Here is a 22,194-nt window from a genome sequence, read left to right as displayed (position 1 = left end):
ACACGTCTGAGTATATATATGACAATTAATAATAGGTTTACACTGATGTGCAACTAACTGCCAGCTGAGAAAATGCAATTTATTCTGTCTGTTACTCTGTCGTGAAATCCTGTTTTGAAACGGCATCCATACAGAGAAAACTGGGTGTCCCGAACAGGTTACGTTAATTGCAATTACCGGAGAAAAATATATTTCAAAATCTTTGATGAACCCGTTAAGAACTGTTTTATTTTTCTATGTTGACCTTTAACGTAGCGTTATACATAAAGCATACTTTAACACCTCTAGCTAGCTCTACACCTCCTATCTTTATTCTCTATAATCACCAGCATGTCACCTATTTGACTAGTTCTATATTCTTCAAACCTACATGCTAGGTCGGACTGAACCGCAGATGAAATACAGAAGTACGCAGGTATGGTTGTCTGATGACCGGTGCTTAGTGACAGAAAGATTTAAAGCCAGGCACATAGTGCATGACCTTACGACCATGACGCAGACGCGAAGACCACTTTCGCGGAAACACGGCCTTGTATCTGCGTCTTAACAACCGATCCAGGGTCAGTGTATCCCGCCAATATCCCGCGATTCTAACCATTTCCCCCCTTCGCACGGCGGCTCTTGCATTGGGCTTGGTGCAATGTAGCTGGTTAGTTGCAGCAACTGATGAAACCTTAAAGGATCCGCACTCTCTTTACGACTGTCGTACTAAAGCATACAGTAGCCTGTTGCTGTGGGACGTTGTTTATCCTTTCCTTTTCCAACTTTTCCCACGGGCATTTGTGTGATCATGGCATCGGGGGACAGCTCCATGAGCGGCGGTGCGTGTGAAACGCACGCCGCGGCACTGCAAATGACCGGGGAAGCCATGGAAGAAATGCGGGAACTCGGAGATGCCGGGTGCACGACGGCGCACGGTAGCAAGCCCGAATCAGAAGCTGGTAAACCGGCCGATCATTGCGAAACGAACTCGGAACCGGGCGAAACCCGTGGTTCAGATGCAGCTGACGACGGCGAGTCCATTGATGATACAGACGATGAGGTAACTTCGTTTGCCAGCATTGTCTTGCCTTCTAGCTAGTTAACCAGGTAGCTATCTAGCTAAATGGCGACGGAACTGTATTAGCTAGCTTACTTAGCCTGTCTAAACTAGCAGTTGTAGGATTCTGGCACAATACATTTCGCTTTCTAATCGAAATAAGTTTGGTGGTGCAAAATTATTCAGTTAGCTAGCCAGCTAACTGACTTATTTTATTGCACTGGCACTGCGAGAGCAACCTCGGGAAGGTTAGCCAGCTAGCTAGCTAACGCATAACGACTACAACAAACGCATGCAAATTAAATGGTAGTTAAAACCGAAATCTGGACCCTCATAAATTGCCGTCATAGTTCATGTTGAATTCACAAATTTCATTGATGACTGTCGTTTAAACGTATGTGGCTTTCAAGCTGTTTGTTGTGTCAGGGTATTTACAATGAGCACTCTGGCAAAAAAAAAAAAAAAATCTAAAGTAGTTAAGTCAAGTTTAGTTTAATTGTAGTGCCTTACAATGAAGCTACCTTGGTGTTTAGACAGTGTTTCGCGAGAATGGCAATTGATTGCACAATGTTTGCAAATACTGGTGTAACATTAAACCCTTACTAGAGTTAGTCAGCTACTCTTGTTGTTACAATGTTGCTGTATATTGTAAGAGAAGCCGGTGACGGGAGGATGGAGATGTAGGCTATCCCGTTCGTCTAACGTTATCCCTTCTGCTGTTCAGCGATCAGTCCCTCTTTCTGAACTGTACCCCTACATCCGCTGCGGCCTGTGCAGCGGTTTCTTCATCGATGCCACCACCATCACTGAATGTCTGCACACTTGTGAGTCCCAAATTTTTCTGCTTTAACTTTACATGGTGTATGTTTTGTGTAAGATTTCCGATTAATGTTACGGATTGTTACGCATCGACTGTTGTCAGTGTAAATTAATGTTCTGTGGAAAGGCAACCTCATTTTATTGCATAAGATATGTCTGGTAATAGTCATTGTCAGGAATTAAGCGAATTCATCTGTAAATTTTTTGTCTCATCACATTGGTTGAATGTTCCTGCTTCTGAAATGATTCCTTAAAACGTGTCTTTCCTCACGATGATTTCTCTGCGTCCTCAGTCTGCAAAAGCTGCATCGTGAAGCACTTCTTCTACAGTAACAGATGTCCGAATTGCAACATTGTTGTTCATCAGACTCAGCCACTGTACAATATCAGGTACTTCACGGTTCTTGATGCTGCCCATCCAGAACGGTTCCACGGTTCCTGTCCAGATTTGTGTCTCGCTAGTGACTCTTTTCTGAGGGCAGTGTATGAAAAAAGCACGATGGTCATCATTTTTTACTTTGATTTATTCAACCATTGTAGAATGGAGTTAAGTTACCTTTTACCCATGCCCAATGGTTTTTATTTATTTATTTATTTATTTATTTATTTATTTATTTATTTTTGATCAGTTAATTTTGAATGCCCCTTTTAACTAAATATATTCTTTCTGCCTTAACTGCAGTAATTGTACACACAGAGTCCAGAATTTTGATCAGATGTCAGAACAGATGTTTAATTCCTATTAAGAGGTTTAATTACCTCGTGCTATTGTAGACTGCTTATTGTCTGTAGTGAGCTTTAGTGAACCCATGAGAATATTACTATGGTGATATTAACCTGAGGAACCACACCTAAGCATGCATCAGAGACCTAAATAGGGCAGTGTTTATATTGATCATGATGAGAAGGTGATTAGTTCCATGCTTTTTTTAATGAGAGACATGCGTGCAGGTATAGTGGGCTCTTACGTGAGTTTTCTATTGGTGTTATAAAACACCCCTTTCTGCTTCTCAACAGGCCAGACAGGCAGCTACAAGACATTGTGTACAAGATGCTACCAAATCTAGAAGAACGTAAGTACATAATGTATTCGTTTATTTGTGTAAGTTATAATGGTCAGTCGTGTCTGTATACTTTACTTGAAGTTATTGTGTGAGTTTGTGGGAAAAAATCCTGCAAATTAGAATCAATTGAAGTTGTTGATTTGGGAGGCACATTTAACCTGTTCAGCACAAAGGTAAATTACATTACATTACATGTATTTAGCACACAGTCTTATCCAAAGCAACCTCCAGCACAATAGAACACGAGTGTATGCATCCAAGGTAAATGTATAAGTGTTACTTGCTCATTTAATTGGTGTTACTGTTCTTTGTTATATTTTCAGATGTCCAGTGGCTTGCAGTTGATATCCATTTTAAAGTCATATAATGAAGCTCAGCCTATTTCTTTGGTGACGTTTTTTTTTTTTTTCTCAGCAGGACTTCAGTTTCTAAAGCATAGGACAGTGATGCTGAAGAACCCATCACTTACTGCGATTACTGTCTGTTATGAAACTTGTAATGTCTGGAAAGTCGTAGCTCAGTGGTTTTCATGCTGAAGTCCAAGTAGACCTCTGAGGAGCCATTTTTGTTTTAGGAGAAAGAGAGCAGATGTATGCATTCTACAAAGAGAGAGGACTGGAAGTACCCAAGCCAGGTGGGGCTGTGTTTTTATCGCACAGTGTTTTTAAAGTATTTTTCTGCAGCTGTGGGGGTGAAACTGGACAGCGGATAAGAAACAATATTTTTTCCTCTGCTGTTACTGATTAATTTTCAAAAAGATGTCAGCCATTTGTCTCTGCGAGAATATTCTTTTTGAGATGACCCCAGAACTTTAAATGCGAGGCTGTGGCGTGTCTTTGGCAGCCCATCGGTTGTAACTGTCAGTGCAGTAATGGCTGCCCGTGGATGTGCTTGATCTTAATCATTGCTGTCTGGCCTTGCAGTGGCCGTCTCCCCGGTGACCGTTGCCAAGGCCAACAAGCAGAAGAAGGACATGCTACCCCAGTCCGTGTTCACCCTTCCCTCTGAGCTGGACGTCTCCCTGCTGCTGGAGTTTGTTGGGTCAGTGCCGTCATTTAACCCTTAACATGCAGGGACCCACCGGTGTGTCTTGAATTTGTTTTTCTGTTGATTATCCATGTTGATTATTTTAAACTATATTTGCCTTCTCGCTGAAACCAGCTTTTAGGTCATTGCATTTCTTTGCTCACTGTCTGTCATCCAGCTTTTTCTTCTGTATAGATGGAATGCGTTGATAGGCATTAAATCTGTTACAATGTTATTTCCGAAAATAAAAAGATTTTTAGAAATCATTTTTAAAATTTGATGCAGGCACATGTGAAAGTGTGTGTACATGAAGTTAGTAATTGTAAGTTTGATTTTTTTGTTTATTAAATCTCTTTTGGAAAAGTAGTCTATTCTTGTCCTCAAAAATCATGACATCTCATCGCGTTTGTCACGGTGTTGTACAGTATGTTGTGGAGTGTTTGACATTGTCTTCTCATCGTCGAAATCTTATTTACGCACGTACCATTTTTTACCAGTAGGTGGAGCTTTGGTCACATTAACATTTTTCAGGGGATTCCTGAGAATGTCTGCAAGCTAATTTTCCAAATACGGATAAGCCAGGATGACCTATCTGGTCTTTATTTGCTTTTGTGTTGACCACTAAATTCTGGCTGTAATGAATGTTGCTTAACATTTTGACAGATAAACCTAGAACAATATTAAATAATATGCACAGTTCTCTTTATGAATATGTTGTTTTAGCTAGCAGTACACATGAAATGCAAAGCTCTACCATGCCACATACTCACAAACCTATCTTAAGCCTATTCTATTGAGAGGTGTGACTCTCGAGAATGATGTAATTATCCACGCTGTTTTAGCACCAGGTATTGTTTATTATCTTTTTGTAGCTGTGTTGCAATACCCTGTCACAGATTGGCCACGCCCTTTTGCCCTTTTGAGGAAAGGCTTTAGCCGAAACATATGCACCTTTGTTGCAGTACCTTCTGTTCTGCTTAGCATGTTGGACGTGTTTCTCATTCAGATCTGAGGTGACCTATTGAGTGTCCTTTGCTGTCTCTTTAACATTCGGATCCTGTTGTCTTTGCGCATCAAGTGCAAAATCGGAAGATAGCTTTCCTTTATCATTGCTAACTAGGGGGAAATTTGTATCGATAAAATAAGCAGTCAGATGTTAACAGAGGCGTAGGAGTACTTCGCTGTCACAGTTCATCATAGAGGACTGTTGCAGATGTTGTTTACAGAGCTGTGTGTCCATTCGACAATTTGGTTACTATAGTGGTATATATGGTATATATGGTATATATATTTGATGACTGTAGTGTGTCTCATATGGACCTCACTATGTTGGTGGCTCCTTAAGTCAGTGTAAATCTTACACATTATGATTGCAATTGAAAAACTGGAGTTTGTTTCTCAGTGTTTGTATAATAAAAACATGCAGGGACTTGCATATTGTCCAGCTACAACATTTGACACATGAAACTAATTTTCACCTGAGTAATGGCTCTATGTTGGTGTTACTTGAGGAAGGGCGCTGCTCCCATTGGGTATTGTTATGTAACAGTGCCGTATTGCGTTGTAGTGCGGGCTACAGACATGCGTCTTCTTCAGGGTGTGGCTACCAGGGTGGGTGCATCTGAAATGTGTGGGGTGAATAGGCTTGCAGTTTTTCTTTTTTTCAGTGTGGGAAATCAACAATCAGTTTTTACCACCTACCACCCTCAATTATACACCAGTGGTGTGAAGTCAGTATTTTTTTTTTTTTTTTTCAAGAAGTCCCTCTCAAATACAAATGCTCAGTCACAATTGAAATCTTTGATATTCCAGACAAAAGGCTGAAGGTCACTGGTCTGGGATCAGCTGCGGTTTGCACTTCCAGACAGATTCCAATTATAAATGTGTGGCTGTCTGTGAGAGGAGGTGTTGGTGGCTGGATGGACAGCCAGCTGCGCCTCATGCTTTAAAGATGAGCCGCATCATCAGATGGCCAGTGTTGATAAATACACAGGGCCTTCCGGAAAGTGACAGGAATGTGATGTTATACTCGTGGAGTGCCACCATGTCAGTCAGTGGAACTAAAATGTCTGCTGCTCGGCATGAAAGCACCAATCTGTCATTTATGAATTTTTTTATTCATTTATTCATTTGCTGGATAGCTGAAATGAAAATGTTTTATTTTAATGGATGGATTTTGGTAAAGGTTATCTTTACATGGCGTTTTAAGGCATTTTTATTTCAATTTGTCTGCCTTTGGGAATAAGCTGGGCTCTTATATGAGAACTTTCAATCGATCAATTTTCTGCTAAATTTTGGTTGCTTTTTTTTGGTCACAAGTTTCATTCAGGTTACAGATGTCTGGATATGAAAAGCATTGAAATCATGTGATCTTTTTTGTTTGCTTTACAGAGCGGAAGAAGGCATTGAGAACTACAAGGTAATGACTGTTTCAGATTTATTTCAAATATTACATTGCGTGCCAAATGATGTTACACCTGCTGTGGGTGTGATGAGTGTGGGAGTTGCAGTGTGAATCCTCTCTGTGTGAAAGAGAGGCTGCGGGGACTGCAGTACTGGGTGGGTCAGAGTAAACGCAGGCTTGGCATCCGTTAGCGAGGATGTGGATGTGTCTGAAACACAGACCCAGTCAGTGCCCCCTGCAGCCGCCACTACTGCGGGGGAGGAACTCCTCGGGCAGGAAGAGCTGTGGCCTCACCTTCTGACCCCTTTGCTAGTTTGCCTGCTGTGATGCAAATTCGGAGATCTGAGTCTGTAAAGTCAATGTTCCGGGAGGAAGACACTTATTGTCAGTGAAGTTACATTAAAGTGGACCTAACTGTGTGATACTTAACACAGTGGGGAGCTTATTAAACAATGAATTTCAGACACTTTGCATTTAAAATTAGTTCTGGCCTCATCCCAGTGCTGTCGAAGATTTTTTGCTTATTATTCACCAGTTGAGCTAATTATGCCACCAGACACTAATTGAAGCTCCATCCTTGCTTTTTGTAAGATGATGCATGATAATCTTTGCTGTTGTATCCACAGGGTGGAAAAACTCTTTTAGCTGCATGTTCTAAAGAGGCATGCTGAGTGTATAGTGTTATGGAGAAAGTCTCTCCTACCTCAATACATGTCTTTTTTTTTTTTACAGGAAACCCACTGCGTTCTTGCGTTATATGCCAGGATTTAATTGCTGACTCTTGGTTTGAGAGTGAGAGTGAATGTATTTCAATGAAATTAACCTACTTCCCTAGAGAATGTAATGCTGTACAGTTGTAAGCAAGTTTTAAGTACTGAATTAATTTCAGTTGCTGTGTAAAATACATTTAAAATCTCTGTTTAAATTGAAATTCCGGTAGCTTCTGTGCTGGAGGGCGTAACATTTTCACACAGTCTGTGTCAGCGTGTCCGCTGTGGAGGGTAAGGGCTTGATCGGCAGTGACCTTCCAGCAGGAGGAAGGGCGTAGAGGAGCAGCAGGGCTGTTAGCAGGAGGCCAGAGAGCAGGAGAGGAGAGGAGCTGTCAGGAAAACACAGCAGCTTACAGCTCAGCCTGTGTTTATGGGAGATGAGCATCAGTGGAAGAGCTGTAGATATGATGCAAGTTCAATATGTAATTTGGCATGTTTGAATTTGTTACAGCTCATTTTTGTTATTCAAACAGTGTGCATGTGCTCCTTTCAGTTTGGAAGAAAAACTGAAAAAGTAGACTTAAGCATAATGGGATTCTTGGGAGCTGGATTCTGTCTGTGGCTGGCTGTGGAGGTCAGGGCGTGGAAGCCCGTGCGCAGGCCAGCCTTCTGATTGGCCTGTTCGTCCCCACGCAGCCGCTGGAGAGGAAGTACATCCGGGTGTCGGGAGAGGCCACCATCCGCCACGTGGAGCTCTTCATCAGGAGGAAGATGGAGCTGAACTCCGGCTGTCAGGTACGCCTTCGGCCGCAGCGCTGCCATCACGCCGCAGGTGTGGGAGGGACCGCCTCCCTCGCAGTATTTACCTGTGTCCTCGTGAACAGATGAGGGGAACCTGCGTGGTCTGTGCAGTAATCCTGCTCAGACACATCGGTAAGGAGGTAACGAGAAGGTAACAGGCACATTTCATGGGCTGTTTTTTGTGTCACTGCGTTGGCATGGCAACAGATGCAGGCGGTCCCGGGGGGGAGGTGGCTGCAGTTTGGGCGGTGCCTCAGAGGAGCCCTTGGTGTCAGAGCGCGCTGAGAGACGGTGCACTGCACACAGATTCTAACCCAGGCTTAGAGACAGAGAGACTGGGCCCCGGGAATGGCATGATCATGTATCACATCAGCCAGGAACAGTGGGGCGGGGAGTCATCCTGAGATCAGGCAGAGTCACGGGGAACGCCCCTCTCCACCGATGCGGCAGATTACACAGGCGGTGTGGGGTTTCGTATTCTGCGATCCCCTGAGGGGGCACTCTGTCTCAGAACAAAGCTCCGTGACAATATCTTTATTTTCTCTACCTTTGTGTAATCAAAGTTACAGTAATTTGGGACACTGTGCCAAATCTCTGTTTTCTTAGATGCATTCTGTTTTGTTGATGTGATTAGCAGATTTTAAGGCCTCGCGACTTTCATCCTTCATAGAAGACTTTAAATTACGTGTTCAGTGCAGGCAGCCCCCTAAAGACACCCAGGCCTGTGGGAAAGTAGAGCTTTTACAGAACATGTGAAATCAGTCCCTGTATGCTAGGATCTGCACAAATCGGGATTCAGACGGGGGAATGCTCTGTGTCCAGCACTGTCACAGTCAGCGCTGTCTTGCTCAGGAGGCGCAGGGAGTCCTCCGATGGAACGCCGTGTGCTTTGAGAGATTTTCTTTCTTGTTGGAATGCAGTAATAGAGTGCCGCCCCCCCCCTACCGCGCGAGCGCAGCTGAATAATTCATCAGGTGCGAGTCGCGGATGAAGGCGGGAAATCGCCCAGGAGCACAGGAGCGGCGCTGCCTTGTAACGCGGAGAGGTTGCAGCCTGCGGCACGCAAACCCTGCTCGGCACACAGCCGATTCCCTCAGAACACGCACACGAGAGCACCTCCACAGTGTCATAACGCGCTCCCGACCCTCCTCCTTCAGAATTTAATTACAATTTACCGTGTACATAGCACTGCTCTCGGAAATCAAGAGTCAAGTCAAGAGAGCTTTTATTGTTAGCCCCTCTATATACAAGTATACAGTAGGGTTGAAATAACATTTCCCTGGCACCTATGGTGCTACAGTGAAAGACAAAGACAGCATAAGGGGCAAAGCAAAAAATCAATAAGTAGCAAGACAAATGAGCGCGCTCTCATAACTATGCGTAAAGACACGTGTATGTATGAGAAAGGGTGTGTCTCTTTACATATGAAGTATTAATATGGCGTGCACATGGGGAGGCTGAGGCACACAGGAGCATATATGTACATGTGAATATATGAAAAAGTAAACGCATGTGAGCATATATGCGGAAACAGAGACACGTGCATGCATGAAGAAGCATGAGAAAGCACAGACACATGTGTGCGTGAGGACGGGGGCGAGGGGGGGGGCGCCCTGGTCCCGAGCTCTCGCTGTGGAAAGCGGGGTGTCTGCGTTCTGCGTGCAGCCGAGCGTGACGGAGGCTGACGGGGTTCCGCAGGGCCCGGGTTTTCGGGAGGATGTCGCTTTGCATTATTCATTCCTGCCTGACTGGAGCGGCGGCGGAGGCTCGGGGGACCGGGCGGGCCGTACGGGCCGTACGGGCCGTGCGTCGGGTGTGTGTCGGCTCTCGCTGTGGCACAAGAGGGAGCTGGCTTACCGGAATCCGGGTTTTGTTCAGTTAAGAGGATAAAAGCAGACAGTGGAAATCAGACGGGCCACAGCCTCCTTCTGGTCTCTTTCCCTGGCAGGTTCTGTGACCCCCAGCAGGCCCTGAAGTTTTATTTTATTACTCCCAGTTTCTGTGTGAAACTTGAGTAATAACGCTGTGTCACATTCACGGGGTGTCTCTGTTAGGTTGGACAGTGATGTGTTAAGCTGTGCCCTCTCATTTTTCTGTCATAGTGGCAGGTGTAGTAACTGTCTCTGAACAGTGGCATAGCAGTTTCTCTTTTCTGTCTGTAATGTCTCTTTTTTTTCTTCCCTCAGTGGTGTAGCTTTTCAATTCAAATTTCAATTCAGTTCAATTCAGTTTATTTATATAGCGCTTTTTACAACGTGTTGTCACAGAGCAGCTTTACATCGGTATTCCAGGCCTGATACCCCCTCAGAGCAAGCCAAAGGCGACAGTGGCAAGGAAAAACTCCCTGACTGATAGGAAGAAACGTTGAGCAGAACCCAGGTCAGAGGGGGAGCCCATCTGCTTCTGGCCGGCGCTGCGTGGACAAATAGAGTAGTAAAGAATTTCCTGTGAAGTTCTTAATAGTACTTAAGAATTTTAAAACATGTGGGTTGTAAGACACAGCAATATATGGTGCATAAGACACACCTTACTAAGACTTAAATCTAAATCTTAAATCTTAAAAGTTATACAGCAGAATATGCATGGCGTGTAGTCCTCGAGGGTCCAGTTCTTGATGCATGGGGGGCTGCTTTTGCTTTCAGCAGGGATATAGCAGTTTTAGTGGTGGACAGTGTAACGTGGCACAATGGCTTGTGTGGGACTTGTAGAGGTGTGCATCTGTAGGTTTAAAGAGCAGTCTGCAGATTAGGGGCTTAAGGAGCTACTTTCACTACCCTCCTGAGGATGATCCACCCAGGTGCAGCGTGGGATACATGGAGGCCAGGGAACACCCGGGGCGGGGCTGTGTGAGTGTCAGTCAGGCTGGGGGCGGGGCGGGTGGGAGTGTCGGTGTTGGGTCTCAGGGCCATGCTACATTAGCCGCACAGCTCAGTCTAATCTGTCACTCCCGTCACTCATGTCTAACCAGAGGAGCGGATGTGAAGGGATCGTCTGAAATGCATTTCTCCCACATTTCAATTGCATTTATTACAGGGAGTATATCGACCTGGCGGCTACTGTACCGACTCTCTGTCACTTACAGTTACCAGGCTGGTTAATATGTGCATGACTTTCTGCCTGAAAGGGAAGGCAAAGAACAGAAAACTGCATAGCCCGTTGTAACACCATAAATCCATTATCTCTGTGTTAGCCCCCCCTGTGAGAGGACATGGCTGTGAGCACCGCTGTAGCTGAGTAAGGCACTGACTGTGCTGAAATTACCGTGTGCTGTCTCAGTAACATGATGATCCTGCAGCATTAGAACACACAGCACGCCGTTCCTGATTTTGTGTGTGCGTATGTGTGTGTGTGTGTGTGTCATTGTACAGTCCCACTGAGGGAATAGATGGGGGGGGGGGCTGTTGAAAGAGTGACTTTCAGCCGTCATTGAGCTGCCCGGTGCTGCTGCAGTTCCTCCCCACCCCCCACCCCCCCACTTCTCTGGCGACCGATCGATTGAAAAAGCGTGAAAAGGTGACCACTTCCTCTCCCCTGGGTGGGACTCAGAGGGTTGACACAGGGCCTTGTAAGTGGCTGAGATGTGAGGCTTGAGCAGGAAGCGCCAGATGGCACCAGTGCAGTGGCTGTACGTGATGAGAAATAGCAGGGAGGCTTCAGCACTTAGTGAATGTATGGACGTCCGTACAGCGGTCCCTGCATGGCCTCATGGATTGAAGGTCTCCCTCCCTCATGTTAAAATGTCCACTTTTCCGTGTTTGAATTAGTAAGTTAAGAGTAAAATAAATATTTAAATGAGTCTGGCTTGTAAAGAGGACAGTTCAGTAAAGATTCTAGGAGAACTGTTCTGATCTGCATCTTGTAAGCCTAGAACCCAGCTTAAACGGGGTTTTGTATTTCTCCGTTTCCTCTGATGCAAGTCTTATTGTAAAGCTGACTTGGTGTTATTGATTTGAAGGGGAGGGTTACGTTCTAAGCTTACTGGATGCAGGTCTGAATTGGTAACTGTGCATGTAAGTACTAGTTTCATATCAAAGCATAGAATTTTGAGAGGATAATAGAGGATAAATTGTAAAAAGTCAAGGAGGAAGGAGGGGGAATTGGATACATGAACAGACTGATTTGAAAAACATGCACATTTACATTCATCAGTACTTTGATTAGCTTTGAGTTACCATTTAATAAGTGCTGATGATAAATTATTAGTCTCTCCAAGTGTCCATATTTTCATATGCTGCTCCTTTTTTAGATTAATGGTCATTATTTAGCTGATTTATAAATCATCTGTCTCATACTCAAAGGTTAGTTTGTATTAAGTGTGTATTGTTTAAAACAAGGCATTTTGTATTTTACCACAGCCCAACTCCAGCCTTCTACCCTGGTCTGCATGTGTGGGCTAAGATACCTCTTAATCCAAACAGAGCAATGCTACAGTGACGGCTATGGTAATTAGACAACATTTCCTGGTGGTTATTGACCTCCCTGGTGAGGTCACATGGAGACCTTTCCACTGTCTTTAACATACTAAATGTCATTTTTTTTCAGATTTTTGGCATCACAGCTAATGCAATTTTGAAACCCGGGTTAAAAAAAGAGACGTGTGCCATGACACATTGGTATTCGGCCCCATACACATAAGATTCATGCAGTGTCAGTCGCTGGCTCATGCGTGATTAGTTTTTCCCCTCCCCTGACCACGTGGAGTGATGAATTATCCCGCACGGGCACGGTCAGTCTCCACGTGCTGACTGCGCGCCCCTCCAAACCGCCATTTAATTAATAACTCATCCCGCCATCGATCCACGCGCTAATTATAGCGCTCTGCAAAATGGTATCTCCATTTGAGCCGCTCCTGCCGCGCCGCTGTCCACCAGCGGTAAATATTTTAACAGCAGAAACAGCGCGGCTCAGCCTTTTCTAAATGGCCCTCACTACAGTATGGATCACCGGGCCTGGCAGCGGGCTGGCCTCTCTCCTCACTCACGCCATACAGTATCACGGTAATGAAATGTGTGTTGCTTAGGGATCGATGGCTGTTTGAGCGCGTCGTGCGATTACTCGGTTAGTCTCTCAGGGTTTTCATGCTGTTGATGCCTCCACAGAGAAGGTGGAAGTGAGTGACCATATTTGGGCAATAGGGGAGGTCTGGTGGGTGTGGCAACAGGGGGCCATATGGTGGTATCCTTCCTCTGGAAGCTGAAAGCACTCATACTTACATACTAAACCTGATTTAGATTTTATAAGCTTATGTCTGCCAGCCTCACTACCTTACATCCATTCTTGCTCATTGATTGTGTGCGCATTCACTTGAATGTATAGCATATGCATGCACACACACATACATAAGCAAAGCCATATTGTTTGCAAGTAATGCATTTTATTCCAGAAAACATTGATTTTTTTTTTTCTTATTTATTCATATGTTTGAGGAATCTTTTAAATAAAGTCCAACCAAAACAAGTCTACACAATCATGCAACTTGTGCAAGTTCAGTAGAAGCGTGAGGTTTTTCATCGGCATGGAGTGGCCCTGCAGCCACATTAGCATTTGTGCAATCTGATTATCCAGCCGCAAGCTGTGGAGAGAGCTGATCCATGAATGCTTTCCCGTTTGTCATTGTGACAGGTGGACGTCGTCTGTGGAGAGCATCTCCTGGACGGGTTCCAGTCGCTGAGAGAAGTTCAGAAGACCATGGGAGAAAGTGCCTTACAGGTGCGAGTCCAGAGAGTGTCAAGCAGCAGGTAGCTTTGAGCCTGTGAGGGACGCAGCAGACTCCCTGCTGAAGGGCTCAGTCTGGGCTATATACAGGCTGCTTTGTTACATACAGTATAGTTAGTGATACACTGCATGTCTTATGTGTAACCTGCTGTAATACAGGCTGCTTTCTCTCAAGGGTTCTTGCAATACCTTACACAGTTTCGGCAGTGTTTCAGTACGGTGTATTGTTTTGTGTGTGTGTGTGTGTGTGTGTGTGTGTGTGTGTGCGCGCACGTGTGCGTATATGCACAGGGATATTAGTCTACAGAATTTCTGCAGTTCTCCAGTTAGTGGCCATGTTGTTTGAAATCTCTGCCACTTTGTCATACTGCCTGTCTAAAAATAACTTTCTAGACAGGTAATACAAACTGTGCCAGTTACTCCAGAGGGTTCGGGTTGTTCTGTTAGAAAGGGAAACGTGAAGGGCAGGCAGTCCTGAAAAAAATCCCAGGTCTCCCACTGGGAGAAGGGCCTTATTCTGCAGCGTGGCAAAATGCTCTCTATTCAAACCCTGTGACAGAAAGCAAGGCCCCTGGAACAGAGAGAGCTGGGAGAACCATTCTGCAGGAGCTTTATGTAGACTGCTGAATTCTGCTTCAGCTGCAGAATCTTTCTCTACCTGAACCTGCCAGCCAGAAATGGTTAATAACCGCAGAACAGATATTTAAAAAAAAAAAAAGGAACACAAAATGCTTGGGAGCAGCAGTTTTTTTGGTCTCCACAAGAGTTCCAGCAGAATCACTTGCAAACCTATTACCTTACTGCACCACCTCTGTGGATAGATAACCTTATTGGGCGCCTTAATAAGTTACCCTTGGGATTGACACTGGGTTTAGCTTGAAATTAGAAATGTATGGAGGTGGTCATTATATTTTATTCATTTAACGCTACTGATAAGGCAAGCATTAAATGAGCACCAGAATATCTGACCTTCCCGATGCAGGGGAGGCTTAGGGCTCTTGAGTTGGAAACAGAGTCAGGGCTGGAGTATTTCTGCTGGACCATCAAGCAAGATGGTCAGCAATACCTCATGCCTTGCTGTGTAAATGGAAGATGTGTAGGAATCGCTTTGAGTATCGGCATATGCAGTGGAGATACACAGGACATGTTCTGGAGGACTAGATAACGGTCACGGTTCTTTCTTTTTTCAGTGTCACCGTATGAAGAGGTTGATTTCTATTGTCAGCCTGTCACCGATTTGCCCATTATCTGATAAACTCTAGCATTAAATGCCCTTTCCACGGTGTAGTGCAGAAAGCTGATAAACTTTGAAGGGCATTCAAACCGTTCCAGTCAGAAGGCAGCTCCTTGTCTTGTAAGCAGCAAAGCAAGGAGTTATAAGAATAATGCAGATGTAATTGTTGCTTGGTGTCATGCGATTTATGAGTGTGATCTGCACTCAGCTGAATAACCAGAAGCTGATATTGAGTTTGTTGTGTGGCGTTCTGTCGCGCTCTGTAGCGTTGCAGCGCGGCGGACGGGGTGTAAGTGCAGTGTTTGATAAGCGGTGCTGACTCTGCAGTCCTGAAGGACGGTGCTGCAGTCACACACATAGGACACACCTCTGCAGAAGAACATGTATGCTGCAGATTTAAGGTGTGGCCAGTGCAGATCCACGCTCACGTCAGCACACAAATGCACCAGAGAGGGAGGGCAGGGCAGATCTGAAACATGCAAGCACACAGCAGCTATCGGGGAGCGAGGAGGGGGGGGGAGCTCAGAGAGAGGGGAAGAGAGCCATGCTTTTAGAGGAGGAGAAAGAAGTCCTTTGTGTTTTATTAAGAGAAGTGGAGAGTAATTTGCTGTTTCTTGAAAGGGAAAGCATTTCCTAGTTTCTTATTAAGAGAAAGAGAAAGTAATTTATTGTTCCTCATGAGAAAGAGGGAGTAATGCATCATTTGTTATTAAGAGACAGAGACAGATGAAAGAAGCAAAGCAAGTCACTGATGTTCATCGTTCATGCAATGTGTGTGTGGTACGCCAGTTACACAACACACTTTTTCCCGTCAGCTTATGATGCAGTGGGTTTATTGAGCAATTAACAACATCCCTCATGGTGTGTAATTGCCTTTACTGCAGCATTGCAGGCATTACACTGCAGTACGTTACAGCACATACATTTATACGATTCGTGCGTGTGATTTAATGACAGTTGCAAAACGAAAGCTATTAAGACGTGGCCACACTTGATGCCGAGGGACATTGCTGGGTGATTATCAAACTGGATATTATAATTATCAATGCACAAAACAAATTGTGAAGGCTGTACTAAATATTTCATCTGTAGCACAATATCAGCTCAGACCTCTGAAACACGCACTGCTGTTTCTGGTTCTGACATCACCGTATCCATTGACAACATGCAACAACGTCAGTGCGCACTGCTGTGTTGGAAGGTGGGGGGGGGGGGGGGGGGGGGGGGGGGATCATCCGTTTGTTTCCAAAAGAGAGTTTCAATCTGAAATCCTTAATATGCAGTTGAGGTAACGTAATTGAATTGTACCTCGTCTTATCTGAGCCCTGCAAAGCTGGCAGACAGTAAATTAGCGTGAAGATGATAAGATTCTGGCTCCTTTGGCAGCTCTTGCATCCGCTGCCCTCACTATGTCACCTTGCACCTGCACAGCCAGCTGGAGGGATCTCAGCCAATTACAGCACAGGAAACAAACCTACAGTAAGTCCTTATACCAGAGAGAGGGAAAAGGCCTTGTACCAGAGAGAGGGAAAAGGCCTTATACCAGCAAGAGGGAAGAGAACTTATACCAGAGAGAGGGAAAAGCCCTTATACCAGCGAGAGGGAAGAGAACTTATACCATAGAGAGGGGAACAGGCCCTAAACTGGAGGGAGGGAAGGGTGCTTATACCAGAAAGAAAAGCGCACTCTTATGCCAAAAACATCCAAAGCACCAGTGCTCTGTGACTTCACAGAACAACATAACCTGAGAGTTGGCTGTTTTAGTCAAGAATAAAATTGATCGTTCATTTCTTCTAACGTTAAAGTTCCGGTGCTTCATATCATCGTTCTCTTTAAACAGGTTTTCCCTCTCCTCGTACAGAAATTGATCAGTTGCATTGATTGTGGATAATCCACTATATCCTTATGTGACAGCAACAGATGTGACAGTATATTAATGCATAATGCTCCCAATGTCCTTTCCAACACTGAGTGCTGAATGTTTTTCAAGGCCAGTTGAGCTGAGGGTGATTTTTTTGTTCCCTGGTTTATTTCCATTCTGTGAGCAGACTACACTGTCCTCAATAATGTGTCCTAAGGGTGTTCTTTCATAACTGAAGTGTCTGGACAGTGGGGTTCTCTCCAGCACCCCTGCTCCCGAACACTGTAATATCCTTCATTTGCCCTTTAATTTTTAACCATGCATCAGCTCGTAGACAATATGTCCGAGTCTCATTTACAGGTACTTACCCCGTGCCCTATGGTCCAGTGCATTTTGCTGCTGTTCCATTTGTGTGATGCTTCATATGCAGAAATTGTATATTTAATGAATGTATAAAAAGAATATACAAAATGAAAAGGCAACCAATCAACTGGTAAAAGAGCTGAAAACCTATTAATAGACTATATTAAAGTGCTGGGAGTGGGGGGTTGAATTATTCAGAGGCCAAAGAAACGCTACTGTGGAACGAAGCTAAAAAGAAAAACATAAAAGTTTTGAAGCTGCCCTTTTGAAATGCATGGGAAAAAGAAAAGAGATGAGACACTTTAAAAAAAAAAAAAAAGAAAGAAAGAAAGAAAGGCCAATGTAATGAGAAGTGACTTGTCAAAGGACATGTGCCCCCATTAATCATCAGGTTCAGCTCCACAGAAGCGTCCACAGATCAATCTGGGCTGGTTCCAGACTCTACCCTGGCACCGGCCGCAGTGCGTCCCACAGAAAGCCTCTCCGCACTGGACGGGAAGCCCTGTCACTTCGGCTTAGCGTCACTCCGCACTTCACCACAGTGTTATTTCTGCTGGCTGGCCCCGTCGGCCGCGCTTGTTTAGACACTGTTTTTGCTAATGCGCGATGTACCCACGGGGTGCGGAGCCGTACCCCGGCCAGGCCGTGGTGCGGGGGAGAGGAATGACCCCGCTGTGCTTTTCGGGCCTGCTAATGCACCCGCCTACTTATGAACCAGACTGACCGCAGTCCGTCTGCAAACACGTCCCCGAGCCAGAGAGAGCAGAGCCGCAATGCTCACTTTCCTCCACGATCGGCTAACATACATATTTATTTATTTATATCACAGCTTGCACAAACGGTGGATTATGGTTGGGTGAGAGGATGCGTATCCATTTCCAGCAGTATGTCTGTAGCGTTTTACTGCACGACAAGAGCTTAAGGAGATTGAATGGCCTGATTGCAGGTGGAGTTTAAAATGTCTTGTTTGGTGATGCATGGTACGTGAAAGGTTGTTTTTTTTCAGACATTTAGCAATACGCTCCGTTTTTACTATTGAAAACTGCTTCCCGCTGTTTGACCCTTGGTGATTTAAGGTAACCGTTACCGGAGGGATGTGCTTGTGCATGGCTGTTAGGAATTACATGAGGTTGTATTTCTCCACTGCTTGAAAACACAGTAATTAATCTCCTCTGAGAAGGGAATAAACCACTTTGACTTTTCCCAGAATCCCAGTGTTCGCATGAACACTCTGGGCAGCAATTATTAAGCAAGCGAGGGGCAACTGTTTGGTTGGTTAGAGAAGCTTAATTATTATGGCTTTGAAAAATAATAATTCATATAACACATATACCACATGAATCCACTCACTCGGCATACTGCTCTGTGGGAAGGAGAAACAGGATTTAGAATTGGATTGAGAATTCGTGATAAGAAAAAGTTACCCAAAAATTTGTGAAGAAAAGGGCCAATGTTAAAAACAAGATATATCAGTTATAACACAGTAGTTTTATGTATCACATATCATCTTTGAAAACCAAGTTTAGAAAATCTGCCTTTGGCCATGGAAATGGAAAAAGTTTTCCTCACAATTGCTTACTGAGAGCCAAGAGAGTTTTTAATCAGCTAAGGAAACGGAACAGAAGCCCTCACAGATACAAACGGTAGTGAGCACCCTTCTGAAATTCTGCTTCCCTCAGCTTTACCTGGAGCCATGCAGGTAGACAGGCTGCTGAAAGGCGGTGTGTTTGAGTGTGTCTCCCAGCTCCAGGATGGCCGTGCCGCTGGCGGGGGCCGCAGCGGAGAGCGTAATGAGCTGCTTCCCTCGGGGCGGCAGGAGCTTGTTAGTGTCAGACAGACGCCGTAAATAATATCTCACAAGGGAGCCGCTTTAAACATTTACAGAGGAGAACTGCTGCTGAATCTTTTCAGGTGCTGGGGGGGAAATGTGAAAGAAGATTTGGAGTTTTATGCTTTAGTGTTTTTCCTCCCCCTTGTAGCCAAAAAGGGTTCCACCCTGATTCGTTTCACAAATGGAGTCTAAGGATCTCCCAGTGGTATCAGAGAAAAATATTAGCATTTACCGCCGCAAGTGAAAATGATCATTTCACTTGGCGCCGCATCGCAGGCGCACACCTGTTGTCTTGGGCAGAGCACATCAGTGCGTGGCAGGCAGAGAGTGATTGGTCGGGTTCGCGGTTGTGTCGGGGTCGGGTGGGCGGGGCGGTGTCGGGTTTCGGTGGAGAGCTGGCGCTCACGTGGCCGAGCCTCGGGCTGCGTCATGCAGGGCGTCGCACAGAGGGCCTCTGCTCCAGCGAGCACAGGCTCCCACGCGCACAGCGCTCTCTCTCAGGACTGCGTGTTCGCCACTGCGTCAGGCGCAGTGCTGTGACTTCCCCTGGGAGTCGAGGGAACGCGCTTCACACAGACAAAAGGAAAACGCCCTTTCAGCTCCTCAGCTTCACATTCTCCTCCTGTACACATTCAATCCCACAGCAAGCTAATGCAGTGTGCAGAGCTAATGAACAACTAAATATCCTCATCTGCAGTATTCACATTGTTATTTGGCAGACGCTGTTATCTAGAGCGACTTGCAATTTTATCCATTTTATAGCTGGAAATGTACTGAGGCAACTCTGGGTTAATTACCTTGCCCAAAGCAATAACAGCAGTGCCCCAGCGAGGAATCAAACCAGTGCCCGTTTGGTTACAAGCCCCGCTCCTTACCACTACACCACACTGCTCTATTGATTATGTTTTTTGGCTTTGTGACGCCTGGAATGCCCTGCCCATGTGTTAAAATCATGGTTAAAGCTGTAAGGTCCACGCCCAGCTAACATGAGTATTCTCATGGCTCCTTCCGTCCTCAGACAACCTTGCCTGCCGTTATGTACTGCTGGTTTGTCTCAGAGCCTTTTTGGTCACCAGTATTAAAAAAGCTTTCTTCCTCCATTGAAGGAAATGAGAGCAGTTTGCATCAGGTTTTGTGAGACTGAATAGCTCTGTCCCGCTGTTGTTGTGTCTGCTCTATTTATAGTGCTGTGAGGAGGTAGTTTTCCACCAACCGAACCATCCTGGCCACTGTGACATCAAACAGCTGCTCTGTGTACCAGACTAGGTAGAACTGGGGGCACATATGAAATTGAAATTGTGCGTTCTAGTTGAGAGGCACTTCCTAAATACATACAGATCTTTAAACAAACCCCTCTCTCTCTCTCTCTCTCTCTCTCTCTCTCTCTCTCTCTCTCTTTCTCTCTTTCTTTCTTTCTCTCTTTCTCTCTCTCTCTCTCTCTCTCTCTCTCTCTCTCTCTCTCTCTCTCTCTCTCTCTCTGTTGTGTTGTAAGGATGGACTCCTGGTTCTCCACTTTGGCCTCGTTCTGCCCCCCCAGGCGTAGAGAGTGCGGTCGATAGGCTGGTCTCTGGAAGGATGCTGACAGCTCGGACTCTCCAGCCCTCCATCACGTCAGCCCCTCCCTGTGCTGAAGACCAGGGGAGGATCACCTGCAGGAAGCTGCCCCTGAGTGACACAGTCCGGTCACAAGAGCCAGGAAAATCCCAGCATATCGGGATTCAGCCTGTCACCCAGGCCCCTTTTGCAAGGGAATGTTCGTCTTTCTTCACATCTTAAACTGTTTGGATGATTTGTTATTTTGCTAGGCTAAGATGACATTAATGAGTTATGAGAGTTTGGGCATAAGAATGGGGCTGCTAAATTAATTTTGAGCCCTTAAGGCCTGTATCTTTGTGTTTATTGTTCTTTGTTTCTGGGCCTGGCTTCATACGCTGATGTTCAAAGAATTATCGTAGGCGTGTCATACTAAAAACTGCATCATTAAAGTCTTTATTTTACATTTGCATTGATATGGTTGACAGTGAATAGAAAACGTTATTTTGTACAGCATGTCTTTATTAGTAATATTTATTTGTTTCATGAGAAAGTTTCCTTTTTCTTGTGTGATCTTTCAGTCAGTGTAATTAAATGTAGCTGACGCCAGGCAATGAGTCCTTCTTACAGAGCGTATGGCTTTCATAGGGCAAGCTATATTTGCTGTTTCAGGGAATGTCAGTACTAACACCAATAAAACATTATGCAAATGTATCAGTCTCTTTGCTCTGCAGTTTGAACTCTCTGGGGTTTTGAGGCTTTACTAATTAAGTATATTTGCTGAGTAAATGCAAAGCGTTGAGCCAGAGCATCTCCATATTCTTTAGTACAACATCCTCCTGTGCTCCTGTGACAATCTAGTATATTACACTACATTGCATTATTGTCCTTTAGCGGACGCTCCTACCTAGAGTGACTTGCGTATGTTACAGCTTTATATGTTATCCATTTACACAGCTGGATATTTACTGAGGCAATTATGGGTTAAGCACCTTGCCCAAGGGTACAGCAGCAGTGCCCAGTGGGGAGTCGACCCAGCAACCTTTCAGTTAAAAGCCCTGCACATCACTACACCACACCACTGCCCTTCAGTATGTCTATACAGCATGCCAATCTTATTTCCCGATTGACATTAGGTCATTCTAATCTGATTTGTGGCGATATTGACGCCAATCTCTATGGCGAACTCGGGCTCAGTCGGCCGTGACACACAGGGTTAACCGCCCTGAACGCGGTGCGTTATCCTCTGTGTCCTGGCTCGGTGACTGCGGTGGCGGGGCCCGCTCACCTCACCTAGCCGTCTGGCTGCGTCAGGGCCGCGGGGCTGAACCAGGCTGCTCTCTCCCGCTGAGAGACCACAAGCCTGATGGGACACGGTGCGGGCTTCACACCGGTATCCAAGGCAACAGTCACTGCAGTCTGTTTAACACTTTGTTTGCCTGTAATATGACCATAATATGAATTGCTGGGGTTTTATTTGAAGATTGTTGGGTAATGGGACTTATAGTTTTTATTCTGAAATGTTGAAGATTTGTGGTAATAATAAAATAATATAAAAATAGCATAATAATACTGCTGTTTGCAGTTTTTGCTCTGTAACATATTTCCAGTTTGTCAGTGGTCTGATTGGTCATGCATAATATTTTCTTGATTTTTTTTTTTTTGCCCTTCTGCATGGAAGGTGAAAGATTGGAAGATTTTAGAGTAAAAGGCGAAACTCTTGGGAGCAGTTTGAATCCCTTAAAGGTGGGAGGGTAACGCAGGGTCTGGTCACCTTTTTAAAACAGCAGCACG

At 45.0% G+C, this 22,194-nt stretch overlaps 1 protein-coding gene across 1 annotated transcript; it reads left to right on the top strand.

Moving 5' to 3' along the window:
* The first annotated feature begins 408 nt into the window (after positions 1 to 408).
* On the top strand, positions 409 to 21,086 carry pcgf6 (polycomb group ring finger 6). The gene is made up of 10 exons (XM_036546441.1): positions 409 to 1,042; positions 1,764 to 1,863; positions 2,152 to 2,248; positions 2,876 to 2,931; positions 3,497 to 3,556; positions 3,846 to 3,963; positions 6,340 to 6,367; positions 7,759 to 7,857; positions 13,486 to 13,572; positions 20,360 to 21,086. The coding sequence occupies exons 1-10, from the start codon at positions 791 to 793 to the stop codon at positions 20,408 to 20,410; spliced, it is 948 nt and encodes a 315-aa protein (XP_036402334.1). The 5' UTR covers positions 409 to 790; the 3' UTR covers positions 20,411 to 21,086.
* The last annotated feature ends 1,108 nt before the right edge of the window (positions 21,087 to 22,194 follow it).

This window comes from Megalops cyprinoides, chromosome 15 (assembly GCF_013368585.1).
Source record: "Megalops cyprinoides isolate fMegCyp1 chromosome 15, fMegCyp1.pri, whole genome shotgun sequence".
Classification (NCBI taxonomy): Eukaryota; Metazoa; Chordata; class Actinopteri; order Elopiformes; family Megalopidae; genus Megalops; species Megalops cyprinoides.
The sequence above is the reverse complement of the archived record's forward strand: the minus strand, read 5'-3'. Positions and strand labels throughout refer to the sequence as shown.

What these genes read in the sequence shown, in the direction of transcription:
- pcgf6 (XM_036546441.1), top strand. Translation starts at nt 791, where the DNA reads ATGGCATCGGGGGACAGCTCCATGAGCGGCGGTGCGTGTGAAACGCAC. An exon ending in ACTGGAAGTACCCAAGCCAG is followed by an intron (nt 3,557 to 3,845) that starts GTGGGGCTGTGT and finishes CTGGCCTTGCAG; the next exon opens with TGGCCGTCTCCCCGGTGACC. An exon ending in AGCTGAACTCCGGCTGTCAG is followed by an intron (nt 7,858 to 13,485) that starts GTACGCCTTCGG and finishes TCATTGTGACAG; the next exon opens with GTGGACGTCGTCTGTGGAGA.